Source organism: Pelobates fuscus, chromosome 8, assembly GCF_036172605.1.
Source record: "Pelobates fuscus isolate aPelFus1 chromosome 8, aPelFus1.pri, whole genome shotgun sequence".
Classification (NCBI taxonomy): domain Eukaryota; kingdom Metazoa; phylum Chordata; class Amphibia; order Anura; family Pelobatidae; genus Pelobates; species Pelobates fuscus.
Window position 1 is genome coordinate 23,577,550 of NC_086324.1, and position 25,101 is coordinate 23,602,650.

At 33.9% G+C, this 25,101-nt stretch overlaps 1 protein-coding gene across 1 annotated transcript in view; it reads left to right on the forward strand.

The window, feature by feature from the left end:
• ARHGAP15 (Rho GTPase activating protein 15) overlaps nucleotides 1–25,101 on the forward strand; it is a 473,358-nt gene that overhangs the window by 64,082 nt on the left and 384,175 nt on the right. The window contains exons 6-7 of the mRNA XM_063429376.1: nucleotides 8,461–8,545; nucleotides 12,668–12,757. Coding sequence (XP_063285446.1) covers nucleotides 8,461–8,545; nucleotides 12,668–12,757 — 175 coding nt within the window. The remainder of the gene's footprint in view (nucleotides 1–8,460; nucleotides 8,546–12,667; nucleotides 12,758–25,101) is intronic.

The window sequence follows — 25,101 nt, forward strand, 5'->3', positions numbered from 1 at the left end:
ACGAAGTCAAATAAGGCACAAACGATTTACTTTAAATTATGGTAAGAATAAGAACCCTATTTTATCACAGTAACACGTACAGTTTAAACACAACTATTCCAGAAGATCACGTTTCTACAATTCTCCTATAATGATGTACAGTATTTTGCAAATGAGCAAATTTAGACTTATCATTCTCGATATATACTACTCAGATATGTAGTGATTTGTTGCTTCACACACAGCTAATAAAGCATGCCTAGTAGGAGCTAAATTAGAGGACCATCTACTGACAGCTGTTTTTAATTGTTGGGTCTAGTCTGAGTGATGCTAGATCTTGCTGCATAAAGTGTAAAGAATCCTGCAACCTAGGTCAACTTCCTTATTGTATTTACAAGTTTTCTAAGACACTATCCAGTCAAGTAAAATATTTAAACTGATGGCCCTCATAAAGTCCCTAACAATTCCTTCTTGCACTTCACTCTGTATCACTAAGCACATCATTCATTGTTATCTTCATTCTATTCACAACAAAACGAGTCTCAGTTTTTCATCAAATAGTCTATCACCCAAACTTCTGTCATTTATTTATATACAACCTACAAATCTCTCTTCTCTACCCGTGTTCAAATGTTTCCAATTCTCAGTTGTGGACTGTACATGTTGGTCTAATGTGTGATAGGTTTGCAAATGAGATAGGTTCCTTCTGTAACTGCACAAACAAGTTAAGATTCACGTAGGACCTTCTGAGTGGTAACTAACTATGGAGCAAGCTAATAAACTTAAACTGAATTCCATTCCCAGTTGTGATTAATATACCTGTTTTATTTTTTTATTATTTTACACGTCACATAATACTTCAAATTACTTCCATTTAAATAATGAAATGTATTACATTACATAAAATAACAGCAAATCTTTTTTTTTATTTCTCATTCAAGGTATAGCCTACAACAGCCTTGCCCAAAAGGTAGATCTCCAGATGTTTTAAAACTACAGCTTCCATGATGCATTGTCATTATAACGCATTCTAAAGGTATGCAGATCAACATGGGAGTTGTAGTTCTGCAACATCTTTTGGGCACCCATGACCCACAACAATAGGTGCTATCGATTTGACTGGTTGTACATCCATTCATTAACATTCCGCCATGCTGATCAGCAACCACAGTCATTGGTCAATACTTTGCCTTTCACTTGTGTCCTGCATATTCAAATAAATAGCAATATTAATCTTTTGGAAGCACTTAATGTACTAGAAAGACAGTGTGCTACTTGTGAAAATAAATAGACTAAGCCATTTGTCACTGTCCAAAACAATATATAGGATGAAGAGAAATTGGTATTTGTACAGTATTTTTTGAATATTGTTCTGCATATGTGAGGTTTTATACTAGAGTTGGATAGCTGACACTAATTTTTCCATAATCAGTAATTCTTTCCTGAGTATTGCACTCTCCTTAAATATTATGCATGCAGATATCCATTGTATACTCTACTATTGATTTGTGAATGTTTTCTCCCGAAATTATGTAATATGTTGATCTATTTCAGTTTAATATAAAATATGCATTCTGCATACGTGATAGACAACATACGTTGGGACTGATTTATCAACGTTTGGATTGACCTGACAAAAAAGATGGGATTTGCATATCATTTGCATAATGACTCAATTTTCCAATATTAGATGCAATGACATAATATTTTTGATATCATAATACCGGGTCATGAATTGACTCAATGTCATTATGCAAAATAATGTAAATTGTATCATTTTTGTATAATATTTGTTCTGCTGCTTAGCTCTCATTGAAATGACCCTTGTCGTAGAGGTCAGTAAGATAAAGTACCTGAAATAAATGGGTTCACAAGACCACTAGCAAGAAAATTAAGTAACAATAGGTTACTGTATAGTCTGGAAATATATATTAAGAGCGCGTGATTTGGAAACCAAAGAATGGGCTGGATTTTTTTTTTCTGACAAATATATTTGATTTAGAATTATTTCTCTTTTCCAATAATCTCTACTTGTAAAGGATATTCTCTAATGTTCACATTTAGCATTTTAGTTCACTTAGGATAATGTGTGAGTAATGCTCATGTGGGTACAATTATTTCAAGGTAATAAATGTTTTTTTAGATTCATGTTATGGTAAATTCAACCCTTTGCCTTATTTAACTGATCAGCCAAAGGGCATGTCTAGAAGTATGTAGATTAATGTGCTAAAGCCTCGATTTTGGCCTTCTATGAATGATGTATATTAAATATACATAGTGCAGTTTACGCTTGATTAAAATGTAACCCTGCACTATGAATTTTTTATATGTGCCATTTTTTTATATTACTGATTATTTGAACCCTGATTTATGTCTGTTGGGTTTTATAATGCTCATAAAATAATGATGAATAGTCAGAGGTGCGAAAGGGTAGAAAATATATTAAGAAAAAAAAGTCTGTAGCCAGAGAGCTAAACGTCTGTCTGTCCGACATTAATACCAGAAATAATTGTTTTAAATTAATTTATCTCACATCTCAATAATCAATGGTGCTTATAATTATTTTTCCGGTATATATATATATATATATATTGGAAGAGTAATTGATTGAAAGTATAGATTGTTTACTTATTGTGTGAATTTGTAATGTTCATAGGACCTTTGATGTTTAATATTTTTTTTCATTATAAAGGTAGATTCTTATTCCTACGACCACAAACATTAGGTATATGTATGCCTGCAGAACTTTTCGCAGCAATCTAATATTAAATAGATGAGTCGTTTATTTTTCTCTATAATTATATTTCTATCCTCAAAAAGCTCTGTCACCAAAAAATGTTTTGAGCATTTTATACTGATACAATATATAATGTTCATAAATGATACTTTCATTGAAATTCCAGTTTAGCCAAAATATATCAGAAAACATAGGGACTACTTTGTGTTATAATAAAGACAAAGTTGACAAAACCTGACAAAAAGAAAGGCTGCGTACCACCATCAAGTTCTGTCAATCCTATTAGTGACAGCTGTGGAACTAATCCATTGCCTCGATCATCACAAGACAATGTTTATGGAGGCTTCATCAGACTTAGACCTGTGAGCTTAACTTCTATTGCTGGGAAAGTATTTGAAAGGTTATTAAGGGATAATATTCAAGAATTCCTTGAGAAGAACATGTTTATCAGCAAAAATTAGCATGGTTTTATGAAGCACAGGTCATGTCAAACTAACTTGATTGCATTCTACGAAGAAGTAAGTAGAAGTATAGATCAGGTTGTTGCAGTGGATGTGATCTATTTGGATATTGCCAAAGCATTTGATACAGTTCCACACAATTGATTAGTGTTCAAACTCAAAAAAATCGGTCTAGATTAAAATTCGTGTTCTTGGGTAGAACATTGGCTTAAAATAGAGTACAGAGAGATGTCATTAATGGTAAATGTTCAAGCTGGACAGAGGTGGCAAGTGGTGTCCCTCAGGGTTCTGTTTTGGAACACTTCTATTTAACATGTTTATAAATGATCTTGAAAAAAGCATTGCAAGTCATATTTCAGTGTTTGCAGATGACACAAACTCTGTAAAGTAATACAATGTGAGCAAGATATTACTTTTCTGCAGAGGGATTTAGATAGACTAGGGGACTGGACACTCAATGGCAGATAAAGTTTAATGTAGAAAAATGCAAAGTTATGCACTTTGGCGTCAAGAATGCACAAGCAACTTATACCCTTAGTGGAAGCAAATTAGAGATAACCACACATGAGAAGGTAAATAAAAACAATAAAAAAGGCTGCGCACACGAAATAAAGTCCAATTAAAAGTAAAGAAAGTCCAACTGTTTTTTCTTACAAGTGTCCTTTGATAGATGAGGTCTTCTACTATTGTAGTGGTTCCACTTATTATGAAAGATAAAAAGAGAAAGAGAGACGGCCAATGGTGTAGTATGTAAAATTCAAATATAGACGTAAAAAATAATAGTATAAAACTCACATTTACCAGAGCTAATGTCCAGCTCTGGAATGAAGCGCGTACAGCGGTTTAATCCCCGCTTATGGGATATAAAGCAGGTTCCTCTCCGTGAATGGTGTCCAATTCTCGGGATAAAAGAAAACAGCCAATAGTGCTCACTGTATGGCAATATTGATAAAATAATAAAAGAATGTACTTACAAAGTGAGAGCAGACCCACTGCTCTATGATGACAGCTTGGGTGGATTGATCCCCACCTAAGGATTTCTTTTAAGTACAGGAAACTTCCAGGAATTTTCAAGGTTTCTTATAAAACCAATAAAAAATAAATAAAACAATAAAAAGCCAGGGTACAAAAGAAAGGTTATGTGTCTATAAAAAAGATAATTGGCACAAGCAAATGACCAAAAATACTTTAATATATAAAAAAACACAATTTTTAAATATCCATAACGCGTTTCGTCACAAAAGGACTTTTTCAAATGGAATAATGGTTATTCCATTTGAAAAAGTCCTTTTGTGACGAAACGCGTTATGGATATTTAAAAATTGTGTTTTTTATATATTAAAGTATTTTTGGTCATTTGCTTGTGCCAATTATCTTTTTTATAGACACATAACCTTTCCTGTACTTAAAAGAAATCCTTAGGTGGGGATCAATCCACCCAAGCTGTCATCATAGAGCAGTGGGTCTGCTCTCGCTTTGTAAGTACATTCTTTTATTATTTTATCAATATTGCCATACAGTGAGCACTTTTGGCTGTTTTCTTTTATCCCGAGAATTGGACACCATTCACGGAGAGGAACCTGCTTTATATCCCATAAGCAGGGATTAAACCGCTGTACGCGCTTCATTCCAGAGCTGGACATTAGCTCTGGTAAATGTGAGTTTTATACTATTATTTTTTACGTCTATATTTGAATTTTACATACTACACCATTGGCCGTCTCTCTTTCTCTTTTTATCTTTCATAATAAGTGGAACCACTACAATAGTAGAAGACCTCATCTATCAAAGGACACTTGTAAGAAAAAACAGTTGGACTTTCTTTACTTTTAATTGGACTTTATTTCGTGTGCGCAGCCTTTTTTATTGTTTTTATTTATCTTGTTTCAAAGGGTTTGAGGGATGCCCTTTTTTAAGGTTGCTGCCTAATAGTTATGTAGCGCTGTCTCTTTCCTTTTTATTTATTATCACACATGAGAAGGACTTGGGAATTGTTAAAGACAACAAACTATGCAACAATGTGCAATGTCAATCAGCAGTGACTAAGGCCAGTAAGGTATTGTCATGCATGAAAAAGGGCATTAATTCTCAGGATGAGAATATCATTTTGCCTCTTTATAAATCCCTGGTAAGACCACATCTTGAATATGCTGTGCAATTTTGGGCACCTGTTCTAAAGAAGGATATTGTGGCACTAGAAAGAGTGTAGAGATGGGCTACAAAATTAATAAAAGGAATGGAACATTTTAGCTATGAAGAAAGTTTAACAAATTTAAACCTCTGTAGTTTAGAAAAATGTCGCCTCAGAGGGGATATGATAACATTATACAAATATTTGTGGCCAATACAAACCATTGTGTGGAAATTTATTCACAAACAGGACTTTACATAGGACACAAGGTCATGAGTTTAGTCTGGAAGAAAGAAGATTTAGTCTAAGGCAAAGGAAAAGTTTTTTTTACCGTAAGAACAATAAGGATATGGAATTCTCTTCCTGAAGAAGTGGTTTTATCAGAGTCCGTACAGATGTTTAAACAGCAACTAGATGCATACTTGCAAAAACAGAACATTCAAGGATATCATTTTTCAATATAGGGTAAATGCTTCTTGATCCAAGGATTAATCTGACTGCCATTCTAGGGAGTGACAGTTCCTCTTTAATATATCAGTCTCTCCAACTACATTCTATTTTTCTTTTTTTGATGCCCCAATCTTAATTTGGACGTTTCATCAAATCAAACTATTTAATCCCATTATGAATCATGGTTTCAAACGAAATTGTTGCCACTGGACTTGTCTTGCTTGAGTCAATTGAACACACTTTTCAGAAATACTATCATAGAGATCATTGTAAAAAATGTGCGCACGTGTAAGGGAATTTCGTGGATCCACTAGCACTGGCAAAACAATCATTTGTGTATGGAACTACAGCTCAGATAGTACATCAAAATCTGCAACTGTGATTTATAAAACTGATGCTCAAACACTAACAGCAATAAACCCTATAATGCAGAAATTGTGAAATATGTATTGATTTGGAATGGACTTCCTATCAATATGGCACTAATACCTGATCACACCATAAAATAAGAGTAGAAACCACATGTAAACTTGTATTCCCCACCTGATGCACATAGACATTCTTTTCTACCATGTGTGCAGGTTGCATACAGACCTGTGTGAGTTATCAAATGAGTAGGGTGCTAGTCATATGCTCCTCCATTTAATTTAGGTTTTAAGATGTAGTTAAGTGCTCAGTATGTTGGCCTACTACACAGTGAACTTAAGAGACAAAGAATTACCTAATGCCATTTCAGTTAACTTACGGGGTTTATTGAACAAAAAAACAGTATATTCATAAATCACTGGTTCTGGTTAAAGTCATACTCGCTCTACCGGTTCACTGCACCCAAACTGAAAAAAAACAAAACAATTAAACAGTTAGAATGTACATATTCTCCAAAGCCGACGCCACGTTCTTCCTTAGCCTGCTCATCATCCACTAACAGTACTCTCCCTTGCCAGAGGGGAAGACAGGGTGGCATGGAGAAGAAAGCAGTGCCTACGTTGGCTGTTTGGTTGCTGTGTGTGCTAGCACCAGATGCCAATCATGCACAGTATTAACATTTGCTATCCAGAACTCTTGTTTCAGGCTGGCTAATGACGATCCTATTTAATGACTCTACCCTGGCAACAGAGGCCTTCATCTCCATATGTGCTGTGTTTCAAAGAGCAACACTGCACATACAGACTCCAGGCACCATATCCACTTCAAATCAACTAAGTGGTCATAGTACTTGGCGTAACCCTTTTAAGAGAAAAATTCTAACGCATTAAGTCTTTAGTTTCCAATCCCATTGGGATGTCAAAGTCTTCTCCTAAAGTAGGGATTAATAAACGTATCATCTTTTTGGTCATAAATTGAAGTTTAATAAGTAGAGAAACACATTTCCCTAGCACAGATTTATTCTTTCACTATATATGTACGTAAATAGAATAAAAAAAACAGGTCCCTATTCCCGCCTCATCGAATGCAAGCAACATTGAATTAGAAACTTTATTCATGCATTCTATGAAGGAAAAGGAAGTTCTCAATCCAAATCAATGTAGAACCAGGGCTGCATACGCAGCATTTGTAGGCCCCTGGGCAAAGCAAAGCACAGGGGCCCTGCCTACATAACCACTGACAGGAATAAAAATGTAAATGGTCGATAAAGTTAAACTTATATGTATTGGTAACGCCAACAATGTCGGTGTTTAAACATTAAAAAAAGACAAAATAACATTCATCAACGCAAACATTTGGACAATACAACTTAAGCCTTAAAGTTGATAAACAATAAATTCAATGTAACAATGGTTGGTAAATCACACAGACGGAGATTGCACAGTACGGAATTACTGTGTTTTTCTTTTTTTTTTTAATGATTGATCAAGTGTTCAACGCAAACATTTGCGAAATTTCTTTGCAGAGATTTGCTTTATGAACGGCTTGTACAGATAGCAGCTGATACTGAGGTGATTAGTCTACCTAAACGTTTGAATAAAAAGGGTTTGAAAGTTCTGAATAAATCTCCTGGAATTATTGACTGAAAAGTTGGCAAGCCTATGGAGCCCCTATGCCCAATATGCCCAATATGCCCATGCTTTAAAATGGTTCTTGGTAGAACATGAATTATTTGTAAGCTATTTATTTATTCTTGCAAACCCTGGTATAGCATAATGATTTAATGGAATTGATGTACTGACTACTGTATATGGGCATTATGCCAAGATATAGACATACTTTTTACTTTTTGTTGGACCTTCCATGAAGCTGCATTGCTACAAGTGCCATAAGGTTATTAATTAATACCATAAGCAAAATATTTTGACTATTGGCTATTATTGTGTTTTGTCATAACTACTTTATGTAACAACTGGATATTTTGCCATGTTTGATTATACTTCAGACCCTATAATTTCTAAAACACATATTTATCCATTATTTCTATAAAGGAAGTATATATATTTAAACATATAAGACGTATAAATGTACATGTTATTATTGTGTGTGTTTCTGAACAAAAAACCATACACAAAACTGTTTCATCTGAAATTTGTGTGTTAACTAGGCATTTTATGTTTCATATAAACTAACATTTTTAAAATGGCTTAGAAGTCAAGGGGTTAAGCATATAAACCAATGCAGTAATTCCACTTTTTTTTTTAGATTTTTTTTATTTTCTCTCTTTGTAACAATCTAACAGATGCAAATATTATTGTATGTTTTTGTTTGTTTAGAAAAAACTGGACCACATCTTACGTTGTTCTTTCCGACCATCAGTTAGAGTTCTACAAAGAACACAAAGAATCTGTATCAAATTCGGTAGGTACCCATCCTGCACACATGAATGTATTGGAAACTAGTAGTCTACATAATGACATAATTGCAGTGAGCTATACAAGGAACAATTATTTATTACGCATCTAATAAAGCTTTAATCAGATAAAAGGGAAGAGTTTTCAACTTACTGTCTCCATGTTAGCGATGCATTTAAGGCATAATTATAAAAAGAAAGTAATGTTAATGTGAAAACATTTAAAGTCGGCAAAGTGGTGTTTTATCTTTTCTGTAATGTGACACCAGCCATATAAAGCCAACCTCGCAGAATATTTCTTTTGATTCTATCTAATCCAGCTAATGTAATTTCTGGGGCAAGCAGTAGCTGCAAATTTTGCTTTGTTCTTTTCATTCTGCCTGAGGAGAGGCCATTGATCTTGCTTTTCAGAGATGTGACAGATAAGTTGCTCAGACAATACTGGCAATGTATACTTATAGCCTTAGATATAATGCTGTTAAAGTTTACAAACCTCTGCATGGCATTAAAAGGAGAACAAGTCAATGAGAGCATGATAGTGCGGCAAGCGCAGGGACATATTTGACAGAGTCCTTTTGTGAAGGCTACCCAAGGCTGGATGAAACCTGCCATACCTTATTGAAGTGATGAGTGCCTTAGAAGGTGATTTTCAGGCTGAAGTCACTTATAATAAGCAATTTCCCATTTGGCAGGTGACAAAGAACTTTTTAGTTGTTCTTGCCAAGAGAATCTGTCATAACACATTTCTCTTCAATAAAAAGAAGAAACATTAAAAATGAAATGGGAGCGAAACTGATAGTTCCTGTTTGTCACCAAGTTGTGTACTTATATCAGTGAATACAAAGGACACAGTGTTGATTAAGCTAACAGAGTATCCAAACGAACATCAGAAGCCACGGTGGTAGCTATCGATTTGACAGTTCAGCAGTGATGCATTAATCAACAAATATGTTTGTAAATATATTACAATTTTGCACTTTTTGCCTTAAGATGTAAAGTATATATTACAACGTGGAGCCTAATGAACAAGAATATATAGGTTTGGGAACCACAAATTTAGACATCTGTTAATATTTTTCTTATTAAATGCTTAATAGTTTGATCCGTTAAAGCTCATAATTTGTAAATGTGAAACAAAATCTATAATTAGTTTACCTAAAAAATAAATACACAACATTCCTAATAAGAAAGCTATGCCTTTAAGGGGCTCAATCTATATTCCTAGCTCTTGGGACAATAATAGGTGATGAAGAGGTGCTATATCATCCAGACTGTAAATGTAAAACGATTATCTTCCTGATCAGATTGTGAGTTTGTATCAATTCTGAAGATCAGGTCATAGACATATTGACACATCTAACGGATGAGAAAGTGTTTCTACGGGTGCTCTCTCTATCTCGGCTTTAAAAAATTGAAAACTGAATGCAAAATGCAGCGGATGTGAAAAAAAAATCTTCATCTAACGATAAATACAGCCTGGCAATTTTAGCTTAAAATGCACAGTGTAATTTAAACTGCACACCAATTTAGCATTTAAACGGACACTACAGCACAAAAACAACTTAATGAAACAGTTTTGGTGTGTAGATCATGCCCTTGCAGTCTCACTGCTCAATTCTCCAACATTTAGGGGTAAAATCACTTTCCTTATGCAGCCCTAGGCACACACCCCTGCATGTGATTTGCACAGCCTTCTTTAACACCACCTAATGTTTAAACTTATTTTATTGCACATTCTGTTTAATTCAGATTTGTTTTATCATCTGCTCTGTTAGTAGCCTCCTAAACCCTACAGAGCAGGATATACAAACTTCTAAAGCTATTTAACATCTGAAATGAAACCATCTTTCATGCAGTTTCTGTGAGTCATAGCCAGCGGAGGTGTGGTTAGGGCTGAATAAACAGAAACAAAAGTGATTTCACTCCTAAATGGCAGAATTGAGCAGTGAGACTGCAGGGGCAAGATCTATACACCAAAATGTTTCATTTAACTAAAGTTGTGTTGGTGCCTATAGAGTCCCTTTAAATTGGTGTGCAGTTCAAATTGATTTTTTTTTATATTCAATCAGATGTTGACTTTCTTTAGAAGTTTTTTGTCTCATGCTCGGTATATTGATTTTTAATCAATCATAAGAGGCCCCTGCAGGGATTAGTAGGCTATTAACAGAGCAGAAGATAAAAAAACAAATCTAAATTAAACAGAATGTGCAATAAAGGAAGTTTAAGTATTAGATTTCTCTTCACAGGAAGTGTTTTAGAAGGCTGTGCAAGTCACATGCAGGGAGGTGTGGCTAGGGCTGCATAAACAAAGTTATTTAACCCCCAAATGACAGAGAATTGAGCAGTGAGACTGCAATGGCATAATCTATACACCAAAACTGCTTCATTAAGCTAAAATAGTTTTTGGTGCCTCTCTTTAATGAATAAACCACTGTGTGATTATTTTTCTACATGAGTGCTCAGTCTGTATGAGTCAGTGTGTATGTGTCTATCATAGTATCACCATAAAAGCTCACTCCCTCAAAAGCTAGTTTTATTGTACGTGTGTTTATTAAAAAAAAATAAGAACTCTGTGTTTTTGTATGAAATAGTTTGCTGCATTTTATTTTACCGGAAGTCACTTCAATTTATAATGCATTTGTCTCTAGTGTCAAAAACAGGAAGCAGCAGATGTTTTTTTTTACATGACTAGGTCACTTCTAGCATCATACATTTCACAGTAACCAGGCTGACATTAATTTTTTACAAATGTTTTATAACTGTTGAACTGGAAAGGATTGGGGCCTGCTGAAATTTTTGTGCAAATGGATAAAAACTCCCACCCAAAAGGAGTAAAATGTTACTTGTCAGACATCCAGTCAAAGAAAAATACAAGTCATCTGATTAATGAATAAATAAATAAATAAATAAATAAATAAATACATAAATAAGTATATATTAAACCAAACTCACATGCTTAAAAATACAAGGCTCTCTTTGAAAACAGCAAATTGGCTGGGGGTTCTTTTACTAGCTCCTTACAGCAATATTTTAATGTTTTAAAAATTCCCACAAGGAGAAAACGTTAGTTCATGCCAAGCGCTAATCACGCAGTAACATCCCAGATTTTGGAATATAGTAAGGTTTTCAAATGGCTTATTGTGACCTTAATTTAGCAAATTCCATTACAATGGCCTTCTCCTCAATTTAGCAAATACAGTTCAATGTGTAATAAGTAACTCCGTCAGACGATGTACAGTAATTCATCATTGACCGACCTAAATTAATGCCCGACAGTGTCATCTGAGGACGAGGGCAGAAAAAAAAGAGATGGTTTCTAAAACTTACATAAATCTTTTTCAAATCCGTGTATTTTAATAATCTTATTTCATGCAATCAAACTTGCATGAGGTAGAACGCAATGTATTAGTTATCGTTATAAATCAGAAAGGCAGAAGGCTATTGCTAAATACAATCGTCAGAACTATTGACATAATTCTTTTCATAAATAGAATTTGTGCCCACATTACATTTAAATTGATGTGGTTAATGTAGTGCATTTTTGACCAATGTTAATATTTTTATCCAGTTAGCAGTAACAGATATAAAAAAAAAAAACCTCAATGAGTAAATAAATAGCAGTATTGCCAGTAAGAGCATTCTAACTAATATGCATTCTCCAAAACCAATCTTAAAAGGCAGGTCAAATATTTTTTTCATTTTTTTCCATTCAAATTATTTTCGATACTTGATTTCCTTATTAAATATTTCCACTGTTTGCTTTGCACAAAGGATGCAAGCTCCGTTTTATTTAAAGTTATTGTTATAATAGAAGCAATCTCAGAGCACACACAGAGATAGACTGAAAAAAATAGGATAACAGAGAGAACCCTATACATTTGTAGGAAGCTGCATTCTCGAAAATGTATCAGCTTTTTTTTTTTTTTTACAAATATTCGAAAGGAGGACATTTTACCTTTTTTTTTTTTTTTTTACTATTTTTGGCATGTGGCAACTTTTTTTTCCTATTCTTTTATAATGTTTCTGAAACTGTCTAGTTGTAGATTGTCTTGTAAGTTTATGGAAATGTATATGTAATTGCAATTAGCTGTGATTAGTGAAAATAATAAGATTATGTGTGTTGTTTACAGAAATCGGGCATTAAATCTGAATGGATAGATTTATCTGGAGCTAAGATTGAATGGGCTAAAGAGAAATCCAGCCGAAAAAATGTGTTTCAGGTAAAATTCTAATGTTACTATACGTCCGCTATTGATGAATGATAAACTACCGTAATTGAAAAGCTTTTTAACAAGCTACAATTGCCATGTTGGCATAACGTTCTTTATGTTTAAAACCGTCAAACAGTTTTGTAAACTGATAGATTCAGAGTGCTATCCAATATATTATAATAGAATTTATCTAGAATGTTAGCTTCAATAGAGTGAACACCATTTTAGAACCGCTATAATGGACCTGCAATCAAAACAACACTGTAACATTTTAGTGCCATTTAAAATTGTGATTCTCACATAGAGGAGAACAGGAGTGAACGTCACACTGTACTTTCACGTCATAAGAGTTTTCAGGCACAGAGGTGTACTCATAATCTTTTTGGCTACTGTAGATGCTTGCAGATAAACCATCATGAATGTATGCAAAGCCCTTGTTAAGTTTATGGGATTGGCCGAGTTGTTCCAGCCAATCACAATCTTTTATTTATTCCCCTTTTCAGTGAATTAAATGCAATACGTTGTAAGGACAACTCATAGCTGACAATGTAGGAGTTGACTATGCACCATGGGTAATGTAGTTTACCAGCATCACTGGTAGCAAGGTTGACCATAAGTTGTATACAGAAAATGAATTAAAATGTGTTGTTATATATGTAGAACTATTCATGTTTGTTATCTTTAGGTAACACTCTGAGAACACGCAGTGCAGTACTCTAAATAAAACTACTCTATAGAATCGGGCTACGAGAATTAATATTTCCCTGTAACTTATTTATAGTCAAGCTGGCTTCTAGCTCAATAATATCATAATAAACCATTGTAATATTTTTTTTGTTTCATTACCTACAAAGTAATGAAAGGCCATAGAGTGAAACGAGGCAATAATTAGCCTTGCTGATGTGTTCTCTTATAAATGTCAGTAAAAATTCGTAGTTGAAATTAGCCTGGGTTTTCAATTTAAGACCATGAATTATTGATTATATATGGAAAATGACCACTGAATGATTTGGATAAGAGGAATCAGAGAAACAAAATTATACCTGTTAGCTATGTTTACATTTAAAATCCATTATATTAGAGGAGCGATATTAATTATGAGAGTATAATGAGACAGAATGCAGGTGCTTTTCAATTCTAATGTAATATGTCGTACAGATTTGGTTTAATAATACAGAGAACATATTGCCTATTATATTCTGTTAAATTAGCGCATACGAAAAAACAAACAAAAAAAAATAAGGTACAGAAGTGCAGAATAACATAGAATGAATAATAGACAAACTGCACAATTCATTTTCTTTAAAAAGCGATTATGAGACTTTTTTTCGTTGTCAAATAAGGTTAGGCGTTTTCATCATGTTAGGTAGCGAAAGGGAAAAGATTTAATGTTTATATCACATACTTTAAACATTTCTGCTAAGTGCACTTTGGTGTTTAGGCTGAAATTTAAAGCATAGAGGATTAAAAGGATTACAAAATAATCTTAAATAATCCTAACTGTCATTTACACGGAAATGGAGGTAATAACAAATAAAACTGTGTTAAGGAGAAGGTCTCTTGTCAGTCAACAGCTGGTACTGCAACATTGTTATTCTTATGGTGTAGTTATCCTGTCACCTCTCCATGGGCTACCTAACAATACACTTGGTGAATTGTGACATGGTCCACGTAGTCTAAGTGAATTGTGCTTGTGTCCGCCGTCTGTGCAAATTTAACCCTTTGGGAGCCAGGGAGGATTACTAAACACATGCTCTGAACCAACGATGAGACGATTCCGCATGGTTAGCCACATAAACATTTCATCGGAACAAACGAAAAAAAAAAATTCCCAAGAAAAGTAAATAAAGGTTGCAGAAAAAAAAAAAAACACATATAAACATACGAGCACTTCTGTGTAAAGTAATTTATGACCAAAAAATGTCCTGCATGCCAGATGTATCAAAATATAAACAATAATTTGAGTACTGATGATAAAAAAATATTTTCAAGATCACTTTCTTGCATTGCCTTTTGTTTTAAATAATAAAATTTTTTTTTACAAAGCTACCTGTCATTGCAAAAAGTAATAGGTACGACTGTGCAAATTCCTGAAATTCAACCTGACCTCATTTTTATACCTACAATACAATCAAAACAATAGAAAACAAATAGAAAAAGACTAATGACTAACATTAGCAAAAGAATAAATCTGTTTCTCTTAAAAAAAAATTGATGGCAGCATGTGATCATTCTTCCTTTTTCTCTATTGGAAAATATATTGAACGCATCTAGGGTTAATGAAAGGGTCTATTCACTAATCCGCAAGTCATGGTAAATTGAAAGTCAAAACTCAAAATATAGGCCAATGCAAATAAACAAATCTAACTAAATGTCGTTTTTCCAAACTCTCATATTTGAGCCTAAATTGTGCACATCATCTCCCCACAAATCATTGCACAGTCAATAGATCCCAGAGTTCCACGCTAATCTATAAACGACTTTGAGAAGAATTTTTCTATATTCAGTATATCTTCGTGGAACCCTATGTCATAAAGTAAGACTAAGTTATTGCATTTTGCTTCCTCTGTTATGTCTCAGCTGTTTGCCCTTCTGGATTCAATATTTTGACAGGTTACTGGGGAAGATTCTTGTGTTTTTCATGACCTTATTGTTTATTCAGCCTCCAGTTAGAAAGTGCTCAAGGTCCTCTAACAAATGATCTTGGCATAATGAACTTATAACTTGAAGGGAAATATTTGTTGTTTTTGTGTCTGTTAAATGTGGCACATCAAATTAATTGACACAATAGAACATTCTTTATTATTTATTTTTTTAGAGTTTTTTTAAGTTACTGTATTTTTATAATATGTTGTATAACAGACACATTTATTTTTAAATCTGTGTATTTTAAATTATGGAAAATATTTCACAATATACTCAATATACTGTTAATACACATAATGGATTACTTTTCTAATATAGCTTATTTTAACAGTTTATAAATATATATATATAAAATATGTTTTACTTACTATTAAAACTTTTGGACCCTGGAACCTTATAGTTGCAATGTATTCATTTCTATAAAAATGGAAGCATCGCATCTTGTTTACATGGCTTCAGGAAGGGAAGCCCAACACTCCAAATAAACAAAGTAGCTTTATGGTATTATAGTATTGCTCACAGAATTGCTTAGAGAGAATGCCATTGAGAGTATTTCTGAGACCACATAGTTAGTCTGTGACCACTAACAAAGATAGAGAAACCTCTATGGGAAAAAACATCACAATTGATAGATTTTTAAATTCTCCCTCTCCTGCTCCATTTCTCCTCTGTCTTTTTTCCATTTGACCCATGAATTTCATTACACTTCTCATCCGATTACAAATGGATTACATATAACCGCATGCATCCCAGTTTCCTTATTGGGTTCTCTAAGCACCATGATCACTTCATTGATTTGAAGTGGTCATGGTGCCTGGAGTTTGTATGTGTAGTGGTTTAATGTGAAACACTGCACAAACAAAGTTAAACCCCTTTGCTGTTGAATGTGTAACTCCATCTCCAGCAGAGTACTTGGAGCATCATTAGCCAACCTGCAATAAGAGTTCCGGGCTGGCCTATGACAATACTGTGCAGATTTTCATGTGCAGTGTATCATTCATTGGCTGAAAGTGGTCAGTTGACACTCTCAGTCAATGAATTATGACATGACTGGCATCTGGCGTCTTCGACTCTGCAGACTCTAGAAGAATATAACCATAAATTACATCTTCTTTTAAAGGAATACTATAGGGCCAGGAACACAAACATGTATCCCTGACCCTATAGTGTTAAAATCACTATCTAGCCCCCTGACCCTCCCCTTGCCCCTTTTAAAAAGGGTGAAAACTCACCTTAATTCCAGCACCAGCATTTGGCTCCGTTCCTGATCTGCCTCCTTGGCTGACATAATCGGAACTGATGATCTCAGCCAATCCAATGCTTTTTCTTAGGAAAGCATTGGATTGGCTGAGACTGCCAAGAAGGAGGGCCAGGGGTGGTGCCAAATGCCCACTGGCCGATCAGCATCTCCTCATAGAAATACATTGAACCAATGTATCTCTATGTATGTATCTATCTCTATTGGAAAAGTTCAGCGTCTCCATGCAGAGTGTGGAGACACTGAACATCAGTACCTTCAGTGGCCATCAGAGGAGTGGCTACTGGTGGTGTCCCTTGGCCGCAATGTAAAAGGCAGTAAAACGACTACAGGGACTGATTATACTCACCAGAACACCTACATTAAGCTGTAGTTGTTCTGGTGACTATAGTGTTCCTTTAAGGTTTGACATATTCTTTCTAAACTGTTACATGTTTACTTGGTCCCAGTGAATAGCATTTTAGTGAATTAATCCTCAGTGTTACTAATGATATACCATTTTATCAGACCCGTTGTCTAAAATATACTCCATAGAGTAATGTACTAACAGGTTTTAGTTCTGTAAAGATGCAGTTAAAGTAATGGAAACTGTTAATGCCTATTATGGATTTTGAACATTTTAAATGAATGTGTTTGGAAATGATAATAATGAGTTAGTCTGCATTTACATACCTGAAATGTTATGTAGGTGGAAGACGTGATTGTTCAAGGCATTGATTAAATACAGAAACCTTGTATTCTTGGTGCCTAATTGAATCCCAAGTCCACCCAGACCTATAAGAGGCTCAAACATACGTCCAACTCTTCTGTATCTCTTTATAATGTGATATAGAGGATACTTATCAGTGGTTCAGATCTACAGAATAGGATCAGTTTGATATGGCAAGTAATACCAAGTAGCCCTTCATCTTAGCAAAGGTAAAACTTTATGTTTTGTGTAATAAAATTGTAAATGTTTCAATGATTTTTTATTAGATTAAAATCCAACACTGAAATAGAACCTTTGTGGTACATTCAGGGGCTTGAAAGACAAAAAGATGTGGAAATAATATATAGTTGTCATTCAGTTTGAGACAAAGCTTTAATTGCAATTCATCCGAATTTTAAACGATCAGCGTGTCCTGTGAATTCTGTAACTCCAAAGCACCATATGGGTGTATCATGGAACAAATTATACAGTTTGTTTGTGGCAAAAAAATGGGAATGGGAAAAAAGATGATTGATGGAACACATATTAGAAATATTACTTATTTGTCCCATCTATTAGTTAATACTTCACACTTGATCTGTGAAACCCCATGGTGGGAAAATGTAACTATCCGGGTACTGCAAGATATACATAATATTTATATGTTCCAGTGCATTGATTGGTCTATTTTTATTCCCTTTTGGCTCATCCAAATAATTTTTTCTGAAAAGTTTGCATGGATAATATTCAGACTAGCTAAATCACCACATCTACAAAATTCATCAGGTCGAATTTAAAAAAAAAAATTCAAATCAATTCTGATTTTTAAACACTTGATACTTATGTCTACCCGAAGAACTGGTTTCCCCAAACATTTAAGAAATGAAGGTACTGTGCGTAAATATCAATAGGGTTTTGGACCAATCAAACATTTGATTGAAAATGTATCATTCATTTTGAGATATGTGAAGACCTAAAATAATAATTCACTGACTTTGATTATTTTTCTGTATTAGATAAAGGTTAGATCGTATATGGAGGAGGGCCAGGGGTGGGGCCAAATGCCCACTGGCCGATCAGAATCACCTCATAGAGATGCATTGAACCATATTTGATTTGTTTCATTCACCACACTGTTAATAGGTGATTGCACTTTGTGGAGAGTTGAAGGAACATTGCAGTAAATCACTGATAATTGTGGTTTTCCTAATTTAAAAAGAAATTACACATTTTATTTAAACCCGTCCCTTCTAACAATGTGTGTACTTGAAAACAACACAAAATTCAGCCCATAAAACCTTACTTACTCACCCTGTTGTTTCACTGCTCTTTTTCACCATGCAGATAAATCCATTTCTCTTCCACAACCCGATTCTATCCCTTTCATATCTACAGGGGATATGTAAATGACAGTCCAACTGATCCCCTACACTCTACAACACTTTCTGCAGGTCAAACTTTATAGCTGCAGTATAGCAGTCAAGGAAGGATGTGGCATTCTAGACAAAATGGGATTATATAAATAGCAAGTTGCAATGTTATGTGATATAATTCTATGTGATATAACTCTTCTTAAAGTATGTGGTCATTGCAACATTTATTCTCAATCTTTATGTAAAACCCATTTTATTACAAATGCTACTTATTTTAACCCCTTAAGGACACATGACATGTGTGACATGTCATGACTCCCTTTTATTCCAGAAGTTTGGTCCTTAAGGGGTTAAACAAAAAGAACTGGGTAGAAAAGGCCTATTTTTTTTTTTTACAATGTTTTACTTTCAAAATTTAATTTGTATTAAAACCGCTTGCTCCATCTCTGTTTGGCATTACATGATGTATCACAGAAGTTATCACAGAAGTCTAATTCACTAATAGAGTATCTGAGCCTGTATTTCCAAGACATTTTAGGTTAACTACCTGCAGATAATTAAGCCTAAATTCTCATTAATCCACATACATTTTATTCAAGTAAAGTTTATTTATTTTTCTATATGACCTATAAAACTTTATCAGAGCATTAAGGAGTAGACATGTGTATCTGTACATGCATGTAAGCACACGTGCCTTTTGTGAAATTTTACGAATCATTTAGCTTCTGACAGTGACAGTGAGGCTTCTCAGAAACCGCAGATGTTGTTTGTCCATCTGAAATAAAAATATTTATTTTGAGCCACAGGCATGTTCTCTTTGTTTCAGAAATAGAGCACAACTGTAGCTAATGCTTAATGTGCATATGAAGCAATTTTTTCAAGGACGACAGCATTGGAGATTATCAGAGCCAAATAAATATCAAGCCTGTCAAGAATTAAAGAAAGTGATCTATTTACAAAATATACTTATCTGTTTATGTTTTTACTTACAGTTTATAGTTAATAATAAAAGTGCACTTCCTTCAATACATTTTAAAAAGGTTAAAGTGTACTAGTATCAATATTTAGCAACACAGTATGGTCCAGGCGTTCTTATAACATACTGCTGCCATCTTGTGGATTGTATGGTAATGTCTCGAAGTAAACTTGGTAGGTCAAAACGGCTTAATTGGCAAAAAAAAATCTACACGTCAAATTTGTTTTTTATTTGTGTCTATGGTTTTTAGTAATTTCATTCTGAGTAATATATTTACTAAACAACAAATTGTAGTTAATTGAGGCTAAAATAGACAAAATGTGACCAAAGCAGAATTTTTTACAAACTAACATTTTGACTAAATTTTGCAATTTGGTTTTTAATCAATTAACATTTTTGTGTTGTTTTGTGTGTGTGTGTGTGTGTGTGTGTGTGTAAAACAAATCTAGGTAAGTATCCCACCAGCTTTTAAAATGTACGACAAAACCATACTTTGTCTCTTGGAGACTATTTTAAAATTAAGTTAATTTGACCTGAGATTTGAACTTGGTTTATTAAGCCATATATAAATTTAACCAAAATGACCACCCATAATTAGTATTTTAGTAATATCTGTATACTTTCTATACGGTATTGTGCTGAGTGTTATAATTTGAAATATTGACTGTTTATGTTTATTCACAATTTTTTTTTTTCAAGCATATCAGGTACAATAGGAGACTAGTCAATGGTGTCACAATATGTTTTATTTTTATTATTTTATTTAAATTATTTTTATTTCATTATTTTAATGTGAGAGCTTTAGCCCTTTACTCAGTAGTAACTCATGAACATTTAAATAAAAAATAATAGTAATACAAAAAAATCTTACTTTTGTCTCTCCTACAGTCTCCCTCTGTTGTTTACTCACTCTCTTGTGCTCTGTCTCATACAGAGATTTTAAACTAATTCACCCTCTTCCCTTTACCACAATTCATAGAATCTTCAGAGACACAAAGTACATTTTTGCATCAATAGCAACTGTGTAATCAGGAGTTCAAGGCATACATCAGGGCATATCAATATTTCAATGTTTGCAGTTAGGGCACTATTACATTATATGGCAAAATACCTACATATGGGCATACTTCAACTACCAACAATACCAGCAGACTTCATACAACGTTCCATGCATAGTTTTTAATTAATCTGTTAGAGAGGGTTTTATGTAACCTCTTATATTTTAATACATCTGTACTTCCCTGCAAAATGTCTGAAAAGGATTAACATAGAAATGAAAACAAAACATTTTTTTGTAAATATGCATCATTTTATATGCAAACCTGTCCAGAGATACCTATCAACATAGCGGTTGTTTTTGTTCTAATTTATTTGCTAGTTAAAGGAACACTCCAGACCCCTGAAGCACTTCAGCTCTGATGGTGTCCTCTTTTTTCATTTTACAAAAAAAATTCAGATTTCAATATATATTGACACGTTTATAAATGGACCTTGTTACATCCTATGGCTGTCAATCAGACAACTGGTCTTGTTACTTCCTGGTAGTTTAGCTCAGTAGAGCTAAACTCAGGAGGCAGCAATTGCACAGAGCCTTGCAAAGACGTCTCATTAAGCTGTGTTGTAAAGTATGTGATTGGACCGCCACAAAAGGTCTGGACGGGTTTAGTAGGCTTCAGACAAGAGATCTGCAGCGTTTGTAAGCTGTTTTTTAGATGTATCCCCAATTAAAAAATGCATATTAAATACCTGCATGTTTTCATTGTGGCATATCTACTAAACAGTGCTTTTTATTTATTCATTATTTTTTTGTGTGTTTGGGCAGTGGGGTATCCCTTTGAGCATCCGTGCTTTCCACAAATGTAATGCACATTATTCTTGTTATGTTTTATTTAGACAATTGCGGTGAAAGGGTTACATAACCCTAAGCATAATAAGTGGTGATTATATTTCCCAGAGTCAATCACCTTTGCTACAAAGTAGTTTAGATTAAATCTGAACAGTTTTCATTTTCATTGTTTATGCATTTTTATTTGGATTCTCCGCTCTGTGGTGCATACAATATTGCTTTATAAATGTAACATGCCTCTGACAGTGGTTTTTAATCTCACCGGAAATAATCCATTTAGTGAAGGACAATATGCTTAATTTAGAAGGTAATTATGTCAAGTAAAACAATCTCTTTCCACACATTACCTGTGTGTGATTTTCTCTTGCTAACTCTTGCTTCATTTAGCATCAGCCGTTTGCAGGTTAACCAGACAGATCCAGATTTGCGTGAAGGTGATTATTTACTGCTACATGGCTTACAATTTATTCCATCTGGAGTAAAAGCGACAATTGAAATGAGAAGTTCCAGGCTTGAACTTGTGTCCCTGCATTTTTATCCGTTCTCTTGGTTATAGGGTGAACAACCAAGCTCTCAGTGTCTCAGTCTGAATGATTATTATTATTATTATTATTATTTTTATTGCCATTTATGTAGCGTCAACAGATTAAGTAGCGCTTAACAATATTATAATATGGGGGATTTAACAATAAATAGGACAATTATAAGAAAACTTACAAGAACGATAGGTTAAAGAGGACCCTACTCAAACGAGCTTACAGTTTATAGGATTAGATTCTCAGGGTCCCATGTTGTATAGGGAGATATTTAGGATCTCACTGTGAATAGGGTGTTCAATAAACCGGTGGACTTTCAGAGTTATAGTCTGACTGTTAAGATTCTAAAACATCATCATTTACTAAAGTGATATTTCAAAGTAAATCTCAAATTTAAGGGTAACAGCAGATAACCGAAAGCAAAGCTATTTTGACCTTAAAATTGAAATTCAATTTGAATTCTCACACTTGTGAATAAACCCTTGGTATCTTAAGGTATGTGGGAGGATTCTCAAAAACTCAGGTTGTACATTCTATACTCATAGTCAAATATATTGTACAGAATAAAGTAATGTGCTCCATAATATAACAACAAGCATTCTAGAACACAACATAATTCTGTATATAATTCTGCATGTTCTGTCTTGTTTACATGGTGATATTGCCAATTCAAAAATTGGAAAAATAATTTACTAAAATTACTTATGTATGTAAAAAGCCCTTCTGGATCATCAGTACACACTAACTAAATAGTTGCCAAATTATAAATATGTATTATTTTTGCTCAAGACTATATGATTAAGGTAATAACTACTCCCGTTTAATGTGTCTGTTTTCAGAAATATGAAATGACATATAAAACTCATCACTAGGCCAAATTGTACCAAAAAACTATTTTTTGGGGAAAAAAAACGAACTAAATAAATCTCCAAGTCCACTACTCACTCAAAGTAAATTGGTTGCAAATTGATTTATACGGCCAGGTTGGTTCAAGTCATATGGGCTAGAAAAAGGCCCACGTGCAGTTCTAACAATAACGGTTTGGCTATTCATCAAACCCTGGCATTGTCACAGACTTATGTAACTGAGCCAATTTAATTGTTCAAGTGAGTGATTTCAGGTCATTTATTCCTGATTTAATTACTAACAGTCAAACGATATAAAAGCCCCAATGGCATCTAAAAGGAAACTGGTTACAAATAATAATAATAATAATAATGCCAAATGCATAAATATCACATGAAATAAAAGACAAAACAGAAGCGTGTACCATGCCGATATTCAAAGGCATCTAAACCTGAAAAACATTTACAAAATTCTAGTTTTTAAAATTTATTTGTTCATTGTTCACACAATAATGTAGCGGGATATAAATTGTTCTAGACGAGTATGCATTTTTTGTAATCATTTTGTCAAGTTCAAAATAAATAGCATAAATGAAAAAATATGAGTTTTAGAATGCGAAAATATCACAATAAAGAACGAATAAACTTAAAGTAATCACATATCCCACTAAAGGATGTTTGTAAGAACTGTAACCATTCTGAAGAATATACATTACAAAATTACAAGCTTAATGTGTTCAATATGGCTGTTAGTGGCTATAATTTCTTTTACAGTAAATACTGTGCTTGCCCCATTAGTGCACATTGAAAGCTGAATTTCCATTTTTACAAATGACAGTTTCATTAAGAAACAATAGTTTAGTTTTGATATAGTTAATACTAATAATACGAGAAGCAATAACATTTCCTTTTATGAATCTGTAAGATATTATTACCCTTTTTAGAACAAGAATTTCCTGTTATTTTGCCAATTTTATTGAAATTATATATTTCTAGTTCACTTCTTTTCTAAATAATACTACTGATTTAACAGACAGCATTTATGATAAAAAAAATCTTCCTAACTAGCCAAGTGCCCCTTACTGCAATGAAGGAGTCTGTAGTCTGCTCATCCAGCGGTGCAGATCATTGTGAGTATTAGTAAGACCTCAGTGAATAGCATTCAGTTTGTAGATATTAAGGGCCATCCAAGATTAAATTGCCTTCAACACTGTGCAGTCCATTTTGGTCTCATCACTTGGGACTGGTGCTGCTAACCAGGAGGGACTCATTAATCCCAAACTGCAAAGACTCAGCGATAGGTATTGCACTTACAAAAGATCTTCAAGAGATGAAAAATATTCTGCCAACCAACTACCAAAACCAAATCTATATAACAGCTGCATATAGATCAACAAAGGACCAACAAAAAATACTAGGCATGTGTTGTGCTTAGTGTCATTTAATCAACACTTAATGAACTCACAATCAAAAGCTGTTGGGCACAAAATGCATCTAGTGTTTTTGCTTTCCCTTCTGCATGTATGTCTTTATTTTAAATAAATTTAGTTGGCAGAATATTTTTCACCTCTTGTTAGTACGGAACCACTTTATATGTCTTCATAGCACGGAGTTACCTACCCATTGCTCTTATATATACACATGCATGCAGGACAGGAAGGAACACCTAAATGTATCTGCCTCCACCAGAGAGGTAAGCCACACATTCTATTCACTGAAACACAAGGGGTCATGTCCTCCACCTTGACCAAAAGGTAAGCAATTATGAGATAAGGATGAAAATGCACTTTTAAAAACAATATTTTATAGGCAGGGAGAGCCTCTCCACATCCAACCATATATATAACACAAGCAGCTACCTCACACATACACACAAGCTAAATTAAATACATGCAACACACACCACTTACACAACTCATATAAAGAACACGCAATCCCTCACACTTACACATATGCTGTCCCCACACAGTTGCAAACAACTCCTACCACATATGCAGGTAAAAACAGAAACATCCACCACACACTTAAACTTATCATACACACAGCCCACCATAAATCCCATCATGCACCAATTTACACATGTAACACTTTACATTTGCTCAGGCATTCACACAAAATACCTCACATAGTTTTGCACTCTGTTAGTATCATTCATATCCGTATTACTCACTATATTTTAAAGTCA